This window comes from Hydra vulgaris, chromosome 14, assembly GCF_038396675.1.
Source record: "Hydra vulgaris chromosome 14, alternate assembly HydraT2T_AEP".
In the NCBI taxonomy this organism is placed as follows: domain Eukaryota; kingdom Metazoa; phylum Cnidaria; class Hydrozoa; order Anthoathecata; family Hydridae; genus Hydra; species Hydra vulgaris.
In genome coordinates, this window is record NC_088933.1 from 44,037,415 (window position 1) to 44,056,709 (window position 19,295).

At 29.3% G+C, this 19,295-nt stretch overlaps 2 protein-coding genes across 3 annotated transcripts; both read right to left on the bottom strand.

The window, feature by feature from the left end:
* Positions 1-1,204: 1,204 nt before the first annotated feature.
* LOC136090517 (uncharacterized) lies at positions 1,205-5,258 on the bottom strand. 2 transcript variants are annotated; one of them, XM_065817238.1, is made up of 4 exons: positions 2,199-5,258; positions 2,047-2,125; positions 1,503-1,536; positions 1,205-1,335 (listed from the first exon to the last, which is right to left on the bottom strand). In XM_065817238.1, exon 1 carries the CDS (start codon positions 5,241-5,243, stop codon positions 3,984-3,986), a length of 1,260 nt encoding a protein of 419 aa, XP_065673310.1. In that variant the 5' UTR covers positions 5,244-5,258; the 3' UTR covers positions 1,205-1,335; positions 1,503-1,536; positions 2,047-2,125; positions 2,199-3,983. The 2 variants fall into 2 exon arrangements, with proteins under 2 accessions (XP_065673310.1, XP_065673311.1); XM_065817239.1 differs by lacking the exon at positions 1,503-1,536 and having other exon boundaries at positions 2,047-5,258.
* A 1,219-nt stretch (positions 5,259-6,477) lies between these two features.
* Positions 6,478-7,730, bottom strand: LOC136090494 (uncharacterized). The gene is made up of 4 exons (XM_065817194.1): positions 7,474-7,730; positions 7,288-7,359; positions 7,125-7,181; positions 6,478-6,950 (listed from the first exon to the last, which is right to left on the bottom strand). The coding sequence occupies exons 1-4, from the start codon at positions 7,481-7,483 to the stop codon at positions 6,478-6,480; spliced, it is 612 nt and encodes a 203-aa protein (XP_065673266.1). The 5' UTR covers positions 7,484-7,730.
* Between the last annotated feature and the right edge of the window lie 11,565 nt (positions 7,731-19,295).

Genomic DNA, 19,295 nt, shown 5'->3' on the forward strand with positions numbered 1-19,295 from the left:
CAGAATCATCTATTTTACAGACTAAGGGTTTTTACTTATTTACTTAGTTTTGGTGTCATATTGACTCTTGAATAATTCTTGAACCGTTATTACATTTGACTTGAAATTTTCCATATTGACTCACCAAATATAAGAAAATAATATACCAAAATATTTTTATTTAATTCTGAATGGATTGTCCAGAATCGTCTATTTTACAGACTGAGGGTTTTAACTTATTTACTTAGTTTTGGTGTCATATTGACTATAGAATAACTTTTGAACCATTATTACATCTGACTTTAAATTTTCCATAGTGATCCAACAAATATAAAAAAATAAAATACCCCGAAATTTTTTTGTTAATCGGACGAGATTTACCAGAATCATCTATTTTACGGACTGAGGGATTTCACTTATTTACTTAGTTTTTGAAAATAAAATTTGGGGTTATAATATAATTACACCATACAAATATGCATAAAGGAATCATGGAATCCAAATAGTACATCATTTTGAAATTATTTTATAATTTACAGAACGGTCAGTAAATTACTACAAAAAGGCTGCACATACCAATTTGGCATATCGACGTTGAATATATTTGATATTTTTGAATCGTTATTAAATTTGACTTGAAATTTTTCATAATGATTCATTTTTTATTTAATCTGACGAGATTAACCAGAATCATCATCAGAATCAATTTTACAGACTGATGGTTTTCACTTATTTACTTAGTTTCGGAAAATAAAATTTGGGGGTTAATTATAATTACACCATACAGATATGCATAAAGGAATCATGGAATCCAAATAGTACATCATTTTGAAATTATTGTATAATTTACAGAACGGTCAGTAAATTACAGCAAATGGGCTGCACAAACCAATTGGGCATATCGACTTTGAATATATTTAATATTTTTCAACCGTTATTAAATTTGACTAGAAATTTTTTATGATCCAATTTTTTTTTAATCTGACGAGATTATCCAGAATTATCTATTTTACAGACTGATGGTTTTCACTTATTTACTTAGTTTTGGAAAATAAAATTTGGGGTTATATTTTAATAACACCATACAAATATGCATAAACAAATCATGGAATCCAAATACTACATGGAATCCAAATACTATTTTGAAATTGAATATTTTACAGACCGGTCAGTAAATTACTGTGTAAAGGTATTGAAATCTTTTGGAATTTTACGGAATGACCTATTTACAAGACAGAAGATTCTTCAATAAAGTTAAAATTTAATTTTCAATGAAAATAACATACAGCTAATGAACTTTCTGAAATTTGGAGTACCTACAACAGCAATAGGCAGGTATAACAGCAGATACTCTACCTAAAAATGTAAAAAAATTATTATTAGAAACCAAGATACATCATATGTTTAAAATATTTTTTTAATTAGTTTACAAAAATTTTATAAAGAATTAAATTTTAAAAAGGTATATATATATCTTATATATGCAGGTTGTTAGTATAATAAGTATAAAATAAGAAACTTACTCTTTGAGATTGTTTATGTGAACTATTGACAACGCTTAAGATAAAAAATTAAAATAACATAAAAAAATTATTTTATTTTAAAACTTATTTCTTGGCTTTTAGTGAATGATTAGAAGTAGCAAGTTTCAGTTACGAAACAATCTAATAATCATTTTTAACAATAGACACCAGCGAGAAGGTAAGCCAAGTTGTCTATCTACACAAAACATCACAACAATAACATCACAATCACAAAACACACTGTCCAACAGAACACAAACATACACATAATGACTGACATGTACATAAACACAAAGAAACATATAGCGACTTACGGGTGTGTCAACACCGCTCCAGAGGTCCAACAGAACACAAACATACACATAATGATGACTGGCATGTACATGAACACAATGAAACATATAGCGACTTACGGGTGCGTCAACACCGCTCCAGAGGTCCAACAGAACACAAACAAACACGTAATGACTAATGGGTATATAAACACAATGAAACATACAGCGACTTGTATTGCATAAAAACAAACATACAAATAATTACTTACCGGTAGATCAACACCACTGCAGAGGTTCAACAGCAAACAAGTATAAATATAGTGACTTGAAGGTGCACCATACATATAACTTAAAAATATGTAAACACAAGGATATACATATTGACAGGTATGTCAGCACAAAAATAGAAAGCATGACTTACCAGTATGTAACCATGGCAGCAGATATCCAATAAAAAACAAATATGCAAATAAAGATTTATGGGTCACCAACACCGCTCCAGATGACCAAAAAGAATACAAACATAAATACATTAAATTGAATAATAATAAAAAACATAAACATTATAAATTAAATTTGCACTGTGTCAAAGACAATATTAACTACATTTTTGCTTTTTTTGAACAACGTCCTCCAGATAACCATCAGCCTTTCCCTCTACCACAACACATTTCATCCTCCACTCTTTGACCAACTCAATATCATATTTATCTTCATATCCATCGTATAGTATCTGAAACTCGCAGTCTTCATCAAATTCATTGTCATCTAGAACACTTACAACGAGCCCCGAATACCATAAATCCTTGCCATCATCATCTACCATTTTATGTTTAATTCTTTTTCCTAAAAACTTTGGAACCCCTCCCTTTGATGTGCCTGTTCTTATTTTTTTTCCAGTTTCCATTAATAATCTAGCGTCACCCTCTAATCTGACTTTTTTTTTTAATGTTATCAACATTTCTTGTCTTTCATCAATCTGTCTGATAACTGAACATTTTATTGTAGTTGCGCGTTGTTCTGGAGCTTCTTTTAAAAATGTAAAAATAGATAGCAGGTTGGTTTTTAATGCCTTAATATCAAACTTTTTGTAATTTTCCCCTTTTCCCTTTTCTCCTAATTGCAACCAATTTTCTGGAAATTTATGCGGCAGTACTTTTTTTCTAAATTTTATTTGTCTTTGCAACTTCTTTACTATTTCATTTTCAGTGCCTAAAATTTTTTCTAAATCCTCTTTACACAAAATTAAACCTCCATCCTTTCCGATTTCTGTTGTCAAAAACTCTTTCTCTTCGCTTGCCTTTTGTTCCTTTATTTATTTTTCTATACTGCACTTGTCTATCTCATCAATTTTGTACTGCAATATATTTGCTTTTTTCTCTCTGTACTTTCTGATATACCCTTTTCTATTTCGCCTTGCTAGTAAAACTAGCCTTTCAATGTCTTCCTGTGATTTTCCATCTAACCAAACAGCTGTTTTGTTGTTGTTAAACATGATGACACCAGCTGCAGCTACCGTTGAAATGTTAGGTTTTATTTTTAACCTGCGGTCATAGGAAGCAAAATCACGTTCAGACACAACATTAGTACGCGGACAGTTTTGAGTTTCCTCAAGCACATCATCACCAGGATTGTGATATTTTCCTCCAGGCAACTGGTCTCTTAACTGACTCTGAATCATAACAGAACATGTGCAACATATAACTTCAAGACATTCTTGTGTTAAGGCATCCAAAAGTGGGTCATTACAGTTGGAAAATAAATGATCAAACACTTCATCCTTGGTGAGATACTTGACATCAAAAAATGTAGAACCACTTAACATTTTAGATGCATCAGAAGAACAACAAACAAAATAATTGAACATTTGTGACCAAACGGTATTCAAAGAAAATATATGACCCTCCTCTTCAATAATATGAAAAAGAGGTCCTGATATTAGTTTATTAAAAATTTCCAGAGCTCTAGTTGAAGCGTGAAAAATAATGTTGTCAATATCGTGCCTAATTGACTCATGAAGGAAATTTGAACCATCAAGATTAAAAACAAATTCTTTAAGGTGATGTTTATGAAAATACGCTGCTCCACCAAGTACAAATATAATGTTAAAGCGATGATGCAGAAATGAAACCATAAAATTTTTAGAAAACCTTTTACGCAAAAATGCCTTCCATTCATCAGCTTTTCCATTCCGCTGATCACCATGTCAATAGGTTGTAAGTTTTGAAAGTTCATACAAAATATCAAAAGTCCGAGAGTTTTGCGCATTTTTAAAACCACCATGAATACTACCTTCCTGCTCAACCACTTTTTCCCATTCTATGATTGCTTTTTCTGCGTATATTCTAAGATTGTGGATAATGTGTAAGCCACAAAAAACATGATGCATTTGAGAAGTTTTTAATTTTTCATTTAAAGGAAGCTTATCATAGTTTTCAACAACAAAAGGCAAAATTGCTTTTCTCCAATGTTGAAATTGGCTAAAAAAACTTGAATTAACTATAGTGCGATCTGTCATCAAAGATTTAAATGAAAAAATAAGTTTCTTAAGATCATCCTCGTAGTTTTCCTTTTCTGGAGAAAATATCTGAGACATATCAGTGAGTAAATTTTTTAGCTCTCCAAAATAAGATTGTGCCTCTCCCGAGAACATATCTTCTATCCCAAACGTGTAGCTACCAGATAATGTTGTGACTTGAAAACTACCAACCTCCCTAAAATTATACTTTGTGCCATCTGTATGAAGAACATTGTTTGTACTATTCAACATAGCCTCTCTCACTTGAGCTTTTGATAAAAGGTTCATTTCACTAAAAAATTCAGCAGCCAAAGATTTTTTTGGAAGTGCGCCACATGAAATTCCAACAATTTTTTGTAGTACAGTTCTGATAACAGATTCAACATTATTAACAGAAACATTTTTACTTAAAAGGTTGTAATATACCGAGCAAATTTCATCATTATATTTACCTCCTTCAAAAACTTCAACAACATTTTTTTCAAAAATGTCAACTCTTTCCTTAAGCTCTTCTGTAAGATTTTCAAAGTAATTTAAACTCTCCTTTAAGATCGAATCATTCATTTCATCAGATGTTTTCAAAACAGCGTTTTCAATTTTTTTCTTTAAATACCATGCCTCTTGTCGATCTGATTGTGAGCGCTTTCTAGCCATATCAATTTCTTTTTCCAATCTTAAATTTATTTGCAACAATTGGTTAATCCTACAATCCTTTCTAGCGCCTCTTTTGTTGACATTTCTGACACAATATCTTAACAAGATTGCTTGATATTTTCTTTTAAATTCGCTACATTTTCTATTTAATTGTCTATTTTTCAATTTAAGATAATCAATTCTTCGTTTATATTTCTTTATTTTATAGGTAAAATCAAAATTAGCAGAATTATTAACTAGATTTTCATGTTCTATTACCCCAATAGAAGTTGGGGTAATAATAGGTGTATGCATATGAAACCGCTGTTTAAAATAAGACAAGTTAATTTTCTTTTTAAGACAAAATTAATGTATGGATGATTATGTGTGTGAAACTACGTTCAATTTGCTTTAAATATCATAGTTTTTAATTTGATTTTATTCATATCTAGATAATTTTATACATCTTTCAAAATGAACAACTTTGTGCCTTCAAATATGCATTTGCGGGAAGTATTACTTCACTATTTTATTTTAAAGAAAACTGCTGCAGAAAGTCATCGTTTGCTTGTAGAAGCTTATTCTGACCATGCTTTATCTGAAACAACTTGCAGAGATTGGTTTAGAAGATTTAAAAGTGGCGATTTCGATCTTGACAACAAGGAATGTGGTAAACCTCCAAAAAAATTTGAAGATTCAGAATTGCAAAGTTTATTGGACGAAGACGATGCTCAATCCCAAGAACAATTAGCAGAAGAGTTGAATGTTGATCAGGCAACAATTTCAAGACGTTTACAAGCTCTCGGTAAAATAAGAAAGGAAGGAAAATGGGTTCCACATGAATTGAAAGAACGTGATATTGAAAGGCGTTTAGTGACATGCGAAATGTTATTGAATCGTTTTGAAAGAAAGTCTTTTTTGCATCGAATAGTGACTGGAGATGAAAAATGGATTTATTTTGACAATCCAGTCCGCACAACACATTATGTTGACCCAGGCGCACCTGTAAAATCAACACCAAAGAGGAATATTCATGGAAATAAGGCTTTGCTGTCTATTTGGTGGGATCAGATTGGTGTGGTATACTATGAGTTGCTAAAACCTAAAGAAACAATTGATGGGCCACTTTACAGACTCCAATTATTCCGTTTAAGAAAAGCATTAGAAGAAAAACGACCCGAATATGCTGAGAGACACGATAAAATAATTCTTCAACATGACAATGCTCGTCCTCATGTTTGTAAAGTTGTTCAAACAGCGTTGAAAACTATCGGATGGGAAGTCTTATGCCACCCGCCATATTCACCAGACCTTGCTCCATCAGATTACTATTTATTCCGATCAATGTCACATGGCTTGGCAGATCAGCACTTCTCGAATTATGAAGAGGTCAAAAAATGGCTCGATGATTGGATAGCTTCTAAACCTGAGAAATTCTATTGGGATGGAATTCATAAGTTACCAAAAAATTGGCAAAAAGTAGTAGAAAATAATGGAAATTACATTCAAAGAAATATAAATAAAACATCTCCAAAACAAACGTTCTAATTCAAAGAAAAAACAGCGGTTTCATATGCATACACCTATTACAACTTTGAAAAGCAGAAACATCTTCTGTAACAAATTCACAAGAGTTGCCAGAAGTATTGATAGAACAATTATCAGAAGGTAGCAAACTAAGTTCAGGAACTTCAGGACAAAAAGAAAGAACAGAGCTTAAATAAGAATTCTTTAAAGTAAAATGTTTGGCACGATTCAGTTTTGCAACATGGTCTTTTGATTTTTTAAGACACTTAGCAAGCATTACTCTAGTGATAGGGTATTTACAGTAGGTTGTGAAAAATACAGAGAGATTTTGCCATGTCAAATCATGTTTATCTTTTTCTTTGCAAATGTCTAAATAATGACTGTTTGTTAAGACAAAATTTGGATATTTGAGGGAAACAATGCCATCTTCAATATTTAAAAAATCCATAATATTGTTGTAGCTATTAAATGGGTCTTCGGACAATACTCTGGAAGCTACAATTATAAGTAAAACTAATTAAAAGTAGGTAAAAAAAAAAAAGAGTAAAATTTAAATAAGAGTAAAATAAGATCAATCAAATTTGGTTTCAATAAAATTTTTAAAATGCAAAATGTGTGTGCTACATTGTCTTTATTTAAAAAATTAACTAGTATGAAAGTAGGACTCACTATTGTGGCTTATAGATGGAACCACTATTTTGATTTGACTATTGTTAACATGTAAACCTAAAACAAAAGAATACTCAAATATAGATTATCAGAAATCATATTACTTTCAGCAATTAAATTAAACATTCGAAAATAAATTTTACAAAAAAACTGGCCTACCCACCTATGTTATTTGGTTTTGGAAACTGGGGTATGGTGTACTGTTGTGAACTGTTGGCACAGTCTGGTAACTTGTCTAAAATAAAATTGTAGTTTGTCACGAACTAATTCATACATACATTGTATCAAAAAATGGAGAAGTATTTCTTATTAAGTAAAAATTGTGTGAATACTTATTAAAAATTCTTACATATTTCCATACTTGCAAACTTGCTTTGAAAACTTTTTAATTCTTTGTTTTGAAAAAAACAGTTTAAGAAAGGCCAGTCTGTAATTACAATAGCTAGATTGTAGTCTTTGACCAAACTTTTTTTGATGAAAAATCCAGCAAGAATTCCTTTGAAATAATTAAATTTTTAATTTCTATTTTATCCAAATTTTAAAAATTTCACTTTCTATTTCATTTTCAGAATGAGAATTTAAATCATTTACTAAATGTGAGTAACTGTTATTCACATGTTATTCAAAAAATTTTAAAACAATACTTTTACAAAAATTTTGATAAATAAAAAAACCTTGTTATAAGAATTTTTATTTATTTTGACAATACTTTTGTCAAAATATTGTTTGAAAAATTTTTGAAATCAGACAAATAGATTAAACAAAAGCAATATTTATATTATTTAAAGCAGTTATGTATTATGTTAATAAAATAATTTTCCTATTTGGCTTGCTAATTTAGTATAAAGAAGACATCATCAAACTTTAAAACTTATAATTTGTTAAAACTAACGAAAAATACTTTCGTTTGTTTGGATTTTTGCGAAAAATCAAAACAAAAAACGTCATTAAGTAAGCGTAAAATAAACCTTATAATATATGCATAATTTGTAAATAAAAATCCTAAGTATCATATTCTTAGGAAAACATAAATAAATACTTGGTTTAAAAAGTGAAAAGGCTATACTTGCCCTTTAGAGAGGGAACATTTTTTAAAAAGGCTTTTTTCCCCAATAAATCGACTCTTAAGTATTCAAATGCTGAGAACTAAGAATTTATGTATATATTTAAAAAATGTTCCCCTTTCCATTCGATTCATCATCCTTTTTTTACTATATATGGAAAGTTTCAATTAAATTGGATGTGTCTGCATACTTAGGAAATCTTACCTTCTAAATCTTATTTTGAAAAAACGTTCCCGCGGCAAGTTTTTTTTTAAAAAGTGGCTTCAAGATATGAATAATATATAAGTGAAGCCATATAAAGCTTAGTACTTTTTATATATGGTTGGAAAGAGGTTGAGTAACACTAACTGATGCTAAAAACCTCAAGGCGCTTGCTTAACCATACAAAAAGATATAAGAGAGCAAAGTTTATAAAAATTACGTGTTTTTTGTCAAACGTCAAATGTTTTTTGTTAAGCCGTGGAATCGCTAAATTAGGAAAATAATAACTTTTCCGAAAAAAAAAACGTAATTTTTACATCGACACCAAATGAACCCTTTGATATTGACGAAATACTAGACAACACAAACGAAACTCCTCAACATACTCCTCAAACACACAATCCATATGACATTGCTGAAATCAAAAACATTTTCTATGATAATCTAAATATAATTGCTACAGAAAACGTTTAACGTTTAACGCCGTTTCATAAGTTACATAAGTTAGTTATAAAGAATCATATCATAAGATAAATAATCATCGTTAAGATCATATTATAATTGAAGTAAGTATAGAAAATTGTTATAAATAACATTTTTATTAAATATAAAGTAGAAAGGATCACTCATTAATTTTTTAAATCGTTTACATTTTGTTTGTTTTAGTTTTTCTTTTAAGCTCTATTTTTTTTAAACAGTTTTTATTATTTTATTTTTTTAATTTTGTGCCAACACTGACATGGCATGTCACATGTTATTGTATGTAAAGGTTACATTTTGTTATGAGGATTACAGTTCTTATGAAAAAAAATGATTTATTTTGTTTACTTTAAATCTTTTTAAATTTTCTCGCGTCATTTTTAAAATTTTTGTTTGCACATGTTTATTGTTTGCATATATACTTTTTTGATAAGTATGTGTATGTGGTAATATGTGCTTTATAGTTGTTTTATCAATGTTTTTTTATAATAATGTAAAGTTTTTTTTTATTGTTTGTGTATGTCTTAATAAGTGTTATATAATTGTTTTATAAATGTGTTTAAATATGTATATAAGGTATATATTTAACCTTATATACATATTTAAACACATTTATTGTGTTTATAGTTGGTACATATGTTTATATTATGTTGTTTTCATGTTTTCAATGTGCTATTACTTGGTAAACGGGTAGAGCAAGATTTGTCAACCTTGCCAGCCAAGTGATGTACTTATAACAGAGGGTTACACAACAGTGTTTAGCGTAAAACTGTTACTGCTTTAGGTCTGGGTGTTTTCAAGCCTTTTTTATTAATTATTCTAAAAATACATAATAATGTATTTTAATAACATTTTGCGTTATGTTGTTACTTATGTTCTGTTATATATGAATGTTATGTTTCTTAAGTTATGTTATATGCATATTATGTTAATTATGTGTGTGCTATTGTTGTCTGTTGTTGCTGTGATGTTGTTTTTTTGTTATCTTTTGAGTTGATAGACATTTGGCTTACCTTCACATTGATGTCTATTGTTAAAAATGATAAATAGATAATTTTATTTTTAAAAATCACTATTTTTAAATGTTCATTAAAAGCCAAGACAAATTACTTTGCCATATATACAATTTTTTTTACCTCAATTTGATTTTTGTCTTTTGTCTATTTACTACTTGATTTATCTATAAATATTTTGTAATCATGATGTTCCAGCATAAATTATTTTGAAAAAGCTAACATGAAATAATAATATTTTACAACTACTACTTTGGTAAATCACAACAGCTTTTCTCTATAAGGTACATTGATTTTTATTTTTTATATGTAATGTTTTTATTATTTATTTATTTGTTATATTTTTTATTTTAGATTTATCAGATGATGTATTTATGTGGTATAGAAGAACAAAATATTGTAAAGTTTTGTGAATTTTTTAAAAAGGTTTACTAATAATTTTTTTGAAGAAATAATATTTAAAATTGCAAAAGTGGGTTTAATGTTTTTTTTTTTAAATTTTTCTATGTTATCAGTATGTTTATTAGAATTGCATGTTTTTAATAATTTTTTTATTATTATTTGCTAAATTAATTTTTTTTCAAACAACTCCTAGCTAATATATATTTTTTTAAAGTCATACGATTATTGTATAATTTATTTTAAATGACAGTTTGTTATTTATAAAAATTATTTGTGTGTGCTATTTAGAATAGAAAAAAATTATATAGGAAAGATCACAATCTTCAGGATTCATTTAAGATTTTTTTTTACTACTTTCAATTAAAAGTGAAGTTTAAATGAATGATATTAGGCTAGAAGCAGATATTAGTTTAGAAAATCGAAATGTTAATAGGCAAGTTAATCATCGCAGAAATGAAAGAGATAGGCTTAGGCGAGATGAAATTAATAATTGACAAAATGCTAGAAATGCTGCTCGGCAAGCAGCAAATAATTCGAATCTTAACGAGGAGAGCTTGGTTAGGCGAGTTGAAAATAATCGTTGCAGAAATGAAAGAGAATAGGCGAGATAAAATTAATAATCGACAAAATGCTAGAATTGCTGCTAGATACAAAAGAATGCATTGTATAGCAAGAAGTAATACTATTACAGATTATAATTATTTAGGAGAAATGAATCATATTTGTCAGCATTGTGGTGCTAAGAAATTTCCTGATGAAACACATTTTTTATGTTGCCATAATGGAAAGGTAGTTTTGTCGCAAGATTTAGAAGATTTATTTAAAGGAAACTATGCAGATGGAAATGCCAATCTGAATTTTTTTAAATATACTAGAAATTACAATGTCGGTTTTTCTTTTGCTTCCTTTAAGGCTAATGTAGTTCAATGAATCATGGGCCGCCATGTTTTATAATATGTAGTCAAGTTTTTCATCGTATAGGTAATCTTAGGCCAAATCAAAATGTTCCGCTGACATATTGTCAATTATACATCTATGATCCACTTGCAGTGGTAAATTTTTAAATGCGACAATGTGGTAATGATCTTTGCTTAAATGATTTAATGTTTCAATTGCACAATATTATTAGTGAAGAGAACCCAATTGCTCCTGCATTTAAAAAAATAGCTGAAGTGGAAGATAAAGAAATTTGCCGTGCAGCTATAGAAGGTCGCTCGGCTGTTAAAATGTTTTTACTTGAAGAGCAAGATAGACATTGCTATAATCTCCCTTCACATGGTGATGTTGCAGTTTTATTTGTTGGCAAAGATCAGGCTCCAACCTGCTTTCAAGTTGAGTTATTATTTACCCAAGAAGTCATCCTCTTAAAACTATATCAAGTATTTCTGCCAACTTAGATCCTATGGTTTATTCTCTTTTTTTTCCAAGGGGTGATGCTGGTCGGCATAATCAATTGGTTAAATAATCACAACCCTGAACGTGCTACATTGGTTAGAAATCATGTTACATTATCTCAGTATTTCAATTATAGACTTTTAGTTAGACAATTAACCTAAACAGAGCAGTGAGCAGTATGATGCCCTACATAAACATGTAAACAATCTTGGGAATGATCATAATGTTAGACCAGGATGTGTTGTAGTTTTGCCATCATAATCTAAGAAGTCCTATAGCTTTATTTAATTTAATTTGCTTAAATATGGTAGTTTTAATAAAAAATGTTTGTTCCAGGTTTTTTGCTTTTCTGTTTTCTGATTTTTTCGAACTAAGCAGTTTAGCTTAGCAAGTTTTGTTTTATATTTTAATTGGAAAGAGCTGAAAACTATTTTTCAGAGCGATTGGAAATAGGTGAGGTGATTTTTAGTCACTTCAGATCACTTTATTGTTATTTTTTATTATTATTAGAAGGGTTAATAATAATAAAAATTTTTAGACCGTAGAACTGGTACTGATTTTAGTTAGTTTGCTATTTTTTTTCATTTTGTATTGGTATATTCTTTATTAGATATATCTTTCATGTATTTAAAATGGAGAACTGTCTGCAATTTATTGACAAATAAGTTTATATACATAAATGTGCCTATATCTCAGTATATTTTATATTTCTTTGTATATGAATATTTTCTCTTAGAAAATATTAATATGCACATACTCTTGAATTCCTTTATTTATTTATTTTTATTACTTAAGAGTAAAATATACTGACTGATATTTCTTCATTTTTTACGCTTTTTATTTGTGATAAACATATATATATATATATATATATATATATATATATATATATATATATATATATATATATATATATAAAATAATAATAATAGCTAATAATAATAAGCTAATAATAGGCAAAGAATTTATTTGTGTAAATTCTAATAGGCAAAAATAGTTGTTGTCCTAATGAAAGAGATAAAGCTGGGCAAGATGAAATTAGTCATTGTTGAAATGTAAAAAAATGCTGCTTTGCGAGCAGAAAACTTACTTGCCAGAATTCAGTGTCTATCAGTGTTAATGTTTGTTTATTTGATTTTAAACACTTTAAAACAATACTAAGAATGAATTTTACTATTTATAGTAACGGTTGATAACAGTTTTAAATTAAAATGATTTTAAATTTTTTATGAATTCAGCCATAATTATGTTCTTTTTTTTTAGTTGCCTTTGTCATCACTTGAATAGTTTGCTAACTGTTGAAACATGGTTTTAATTTTGTAAATTTAATGATATGAATTTTACTCTATTAATCATTAGTCAACAGTTAAAGAGAAGCTGGAACTTCAAATAATAAAGGTAAAAATAATTTCGTTTACTGGTAACTTAATAGAACCAGTTAATATTATTTATTGCGTGTCTTTTTTACTTTTTTAATATGCTGCTTTGGAAACTCTTTCTCTCCCTCTCTCTCTTAGATTAAAGTTAAATGAGAATTAGTACAAGGAGCATCAATAAAAAATGTAACTACTGAGCTCTTACGTATTTCTTAATACCACAATTGATAATGACCACGTATATAAAATATTTTACGAGTTGCTTGCTATTTTATGATATAATTGTTCAAATTGTTTAACCATAATTGTTCAATTTTGTAAAAAACTAAAGTCTTTTTAGTTCAAGTATTATAGTTGATAAAATATCTTATTAACTTTTGGTGTTATTTGGCCGTGTTTTTACGTTAAGTTGTCTAGCCTTTTTATAATCTTTTATTTTTTAATTATTTTGGAGAGACATAGTAATGTCTGTAATGTGTGCTTGTAAATATCTTATGCTATGCGCTTTTGTATCTGTGTTTTGTGTTGATAGAGCTGGGCTGTTATAGCTCTTTTGTAATTCTTTATACTTTCTGTTATATTATTATCCTAATTTTACTAACAATAAAATGCAAATGATACTTTTGTAATTAAAAACTGTAATTATTTTTCATTTCTTTTTTTAGGTGTTAGCAGGCTTTACTTGACTTTCTTTTTATGGTACCTGGTGTGTGTAACAGATTTTAAAATGAACCTAATTGATGTTAATGTAGTCTTTTTTTGTCGTTAACTATAAGCAATGATTTAATTACTAATAACCCGTATTACGAGTTGCTTACTGCTAGTAGTCTACAAACACCACTAGGAACAGCTGTGCAAACCTCTATAATAACTGAAAATTATGACTCTAGTCAATACGACATTTTTAAATAACATTATGTATTAATTTTATAGATTACAATTGCTTATTATAAAAACCTTGTCTTTCTTTAAATGTTAAATTTGCAATATCTCTTTGGTGAAGCGTCGGTTTTACATTTAAATCTTCAGCAGGCGTTTCTCTTTTCTTTTTTTTTATTCGATAATAATGCCAGTTTGTTAAAGCGCCCAACACGTTTGCATTTTGAATTGCAATTTTTCAAAACATTTTTGCATTGTTCACTGTTATTTACGAAGACAGACCATTACCCCTATTTACTATTTTTCGCGATTGTCTCTTTGTTTTTTTGTAATGTCTTTTTTTCATCTAAATATAATAAAATATTTTTTTTAGAAATGAAATCAAAAATATGGGTTTTACAAATGAAATGGTACTTAAAACAATTAAAGATATGGATTTTACAAATGGTTTAGTAGTTGAAACAATGAGCGGTTTACTAAGTCTACTAATAGGCCGGTGGCCATATAGCAAAAATGTGACTATAAAATGAGTTTTCGTTGGACACTTGTAATAACTAAGTTTTTTGTTTCGATATTGTTAGAGCATGGTACCAAGATACGAAAAACAGAAACTTGCCCCATTTTTTCCCTGCAATTTTTGAGAAATTAGGGCTTGGGTCTTTTAGCCCAAAGGGCAATGGAAAAAAATCATGGTCGAATTTTGTGAAAGTAATATTTTACTTGTAGTAAATTAAACACTGAATACATTTTTTCTAACAACATTGACCTTAAAATGCATTGTTCTCAAGGATAGACCCGACGTTAATTGAGGTTGGGGGGGGGGGGGGAAGGGGGTAACAATTAATAAATTTTTGTTCATTTAGTTGGCAAATGTGGACCTTTTAGCTCATTTAGTTTGCAAGTTTAAACTTTTTTGTCGGATCAGCTTGCAAATTTGGAATAGTAACCTTTTTAGACTTAAGCCCCCCACCCCCACCCCCATTTACTTGATATCTTTTCTCGCCGACCATTTCTCAAGATAATAAGTTTTGTTTTCGTCGATGTAATTGAACTACCTCGTACTCATATATTGTGTAACAAAAAGTAGAGCACCTAAAGTTTAAAAAAAGAAAAGATACTAGAAATGTCAACTATTTTTTTATTCATCAAGATCGCTTTCTGACTCTATTTCATCATCATCATCATCATCATCATAGAGTCTTTCTTCAAACGAGGTGTTTTCACACGCTTCACCGCATGCGCATAGATCAGTGCATGTGATTCCGTTTTGTTTACAAGAACATCGATTTGTGACGCAAACAGGTTTGCAAGAACATTAAACAAATTCAAGAAGTGAATCGGGTGCAGGTGGAATTGTTGTCCAAACCAAGTTTACCTAGTCTCCATTTAAAGACCAACCATAGCCATCGGGCGAAGGAACATTTAATATACCTTTCAATGCATTTTTTCAGATGTAAGCATCATAATTATCACGTTTAATGTGTAAAATAAGCGAATCATAATTTGGAGGAACATCTCTTCTATAGATTTGCCCATTTTGAACAAGTAATATCGTGCTTTATTGACAACATCTTTTTTGCTTGCACCATAAAGGTGACAAACAAATTTCTGTATGCCATTAACAACGTCATCTGACACATCTTGTGACATTCCGATACCTCGGAATGCTGTACAATATTCTTTTTTCTTTCCTGCCGTCTTTAGAGCAGATAATTTACCTTTTCCTTGAAAAGCAGACACTGCATCACAACCTAAGTAATAAGTAGAAACACTTCAAACATTTACGTTTTCAGATACAAAGATTAGTTTAGATAAACAGCACAATTTAATACATTATTTTTGATAAAGTAGCAAAATAGTGCATGAAATAAATTCTTTGCAAGAAAGATAATGATTTCACTTATGAAATTTAATTTGAATTTACCTGTAAGTGAATGGAATCCAATCATTGCATCACACCAATCGTAACCAATCTCTTTTGCGATTTTATTTACATTAAGGATACGTTGTTTGTTTCCACATCCTGTTTCAAAATGAAGAGTTGCAGAGATGAACCAACTATGGTAAAATGCACTAACGAACACATCTGTATCGGGGCTTGCAAGTGTAACATGAGCATATGAAACCGAAGCGTGCTTACAATGTAACAATAACCGAGTATCAGCTTCTTCTTGGTCGCTACGAAGTTCGGAGAATTCCGTACAAATCGAATTTCTGAAGCAGTATGTGCTATCACCATGTGTAATAAATATCTCTATTTCATTTATTGCATAACCTTTCCATTCTTCCAAGAAAAACTTAACCAGTTCCTCTTTAATGCTGCCAACACTCATAAACTTCTTCCATTGTTTGGGTACTTTTTGATCAGGCACAAATATAGTAACATTCTGGACACGTCTTTGTCGCTCGGCGTGTTTGATACTAATATTTCGATACCTGTCCGTAACAAAGTCAACTCTATTTGACTTATGTCAAAATTCATTACCATAGTGAATATTAATCGACTGAGTTTCTCAAAATTTTCGGGTATAGGTTTAATTATTTGCAATATAGCCATACCGTCCAAAATTAATACGTTGTTTTTAGGAATATCCACTGATATCTTATCAATACATTTATCTTCGAGTATATTTATAAGCTTCGACTTCGTTGATTTTATGATACCAACTGAGGCGGGAATACTAATTTCAATAATAATTACTCTAACTTCAACAAACAAACCACTTTCAATATACCGGTGGAATTCAGAAGTTCCATGTAATTCCATTAATAACAAGCAGAAATCCTCTACTTCACGTCGGTTGTCAACATCCAAGGAGTTCAAGAATGATTCAAATCTAAGGCGACTTAAAGCCTCAAACATGATTTTATGCACCATTATGCTTCTGTAATAGTGTTAACCTGTGAGAATACCTTTAATTGCTCCCTCTGCCACTAGACCAGATTCAATGACAATATCCTTAAATTGAGACTGATATATTAATGCCCAAAGTTTACAGTTTTAATAAACCTATAAATGATAGCTAGCAAATATTTAAAAAAAATTAAAGTTTATAATTTTATCAAAAACTTTAACACAAAAAATCAAAATTTGTCAAAATATCTTTATCTCTAAATAGAAATAGCTATCTTTTAAAATTTTCATCCTTATGTTTAAAACTAATTAAATACCTCAAACCTGAATCCATCAAATCTTTTAGCAATAGCAGTCATGAATGACATCATAGTATGAAATTCGCCAAGTCTTACTACAAATCTATTCGAAAACTCAGGTTCCTTCCACCGAACCATTTGAATTTTTGAATACACAGCCTCATCACAGGCAATTATATTGATATAGATAAAATGACAAGATCAATGTTTATTTTTTCGATTAGCTTTTTAAGCTTGGGTGATTCTTTTTTCCCAATCTGATAACATAATATGCTAGAAAGTGGTTCTTGAATAGATTGAGGTCGTTTTGAAACTGTTATCTAATAAAAAAAAGTGAAATGGTATGAAGTGGGTTACTAAAAGAATGAAGTTTTTTTTATAGAAAATAGCTAAATCCAATATAGAAACATAAATGAATGAACACCTACTAAAAAAAAAGAATTGTTAGCTATAAAACTATGTAGTTTTAACAAACAACATAAATGTTTCAAAAAAGATCATAAAGTTTCTAATTTTGATTTAGTATAATTGATATGCAGTGCTCCATGTGAGGGGGGAAGAGCAAAATGTCATCCAGCCACCTTTTTAAAGACTATAATCCATTCTTTTCTATATCTTTCCTAACATAGCAAAGATTAGACAAGAAAAATTGTATTTATAAATTAGTGAAAACTGTCCCTTTAGTTTTTCCCCTTACATGGGTTAGGGTTAGGGTTAGGTTGGTTGGTACGGTTAGGTTGGTGCGGCGCATTGGTCAGGGTTAGGTTGGTTGGTGTTGAGGGTTAGGGTTAGGTTGGTGCGGCGCGGGGCCCCCTGCGTTAGCCGCAGCAGGGGGTGCGCCAGTGCTGCGCCTGGACTGGGGGGGGTCGGGTGATCCTCTTTTAGGGGAGAAGAAAACCGAAGAATTTTTTTTATTCCCTGTTTTTAATGGGTTGAGTGATTTATAAAAGGTAGTTCTTTAAAAGTATGTATGTAGGAAAATTTTTAAGAATTTTAATTATTTGATCCTCTAAAAGAAGAAGAGTAAACTAATGGAAAGTTATTTGGCTCATGACCAGAATATAAGGGTTCGATTCCTTTCTCTTTATTTTTAAATTAAAGTAGTTTCTTTTGATTATGGAGAAGTAAAAGTATGAGAATCGTTTATACATGTTAGTGGAAGCAAATAAATAAGTAAAATAGAGTAATTCCTGTTTTGTATCAGGTTAAAAAATTTAATACTTTTTTATCCTAAGACGCATAGTATAAGCCATGTTTTTACTGAGACAAAGAAAAATTAACAGCAGTAAAGAAATTTATACAATTAAAGTAATTTAGATATAAAGTAATCGTAAATTTTGTCTAATTAAGTGCCAGCAGACGCGGTGATACTTAAGAAATAAATTTTTATAAAAAAATAGGTTAAATGTGTATAGAATAAAAATTGTAAAATTAAGATTATTGATTTGGTAAAATATACAATAATTAAAAATTTCAAAGATTTTATAAAAGAACTAGAAACTTGAATAAATGATAATTAAACAGGATTAGATACCCTGGTAATCTTTTTGTTAATAATTAATCTGAACAGTATACCTAAACAGGTGAAAATCAAATATTTTGGTTGTTTATTTTTCTAATTAGAGGAGTATGTAATTTAATTCGATAATCCGCGAAATACCTTACCTTTTTTTGAAAATACAAGTTTTGCATGGTTGTCTTCAGCTTTAACTTATAGTTAAAGCATAAATCTTTAAAGAATAAAGTCAAATATTATGGCCTTTATAAAAAGGGATATTATGTACTACAATAAATATTATAATATAAATTTATATTTGGATAATCAATGTAAAGTGATTTTAAAGAGAATTTAATAGTAATTAAAAATATAAGGTTTTAATGAATAAGTGCAAATATTAATACAAATAGCCCATCGCCTTGATCATAAAAGATAGAGTAAGTCGTAACATAGTGGGGGAAAGGGAACTTTTTCCTGTGATTTATAATCCAATCATGAATGAATTTTTCTTTTTTTTTTCTGTTTTAATAATTTTAGGGTGTTTAATGTGTATTAATTCTTTAAACCCTATTCATTCTGTTTTTTGACTAGTAGCTGTATTTTTTTTTTCTTTTGCTTTATTAATTAATTTAAATTTAGAATTTTTATCATTATTACTAATAATAATATATGTAGGAGCTATAGTAACTTTGTTTTTATTCGTAATAATG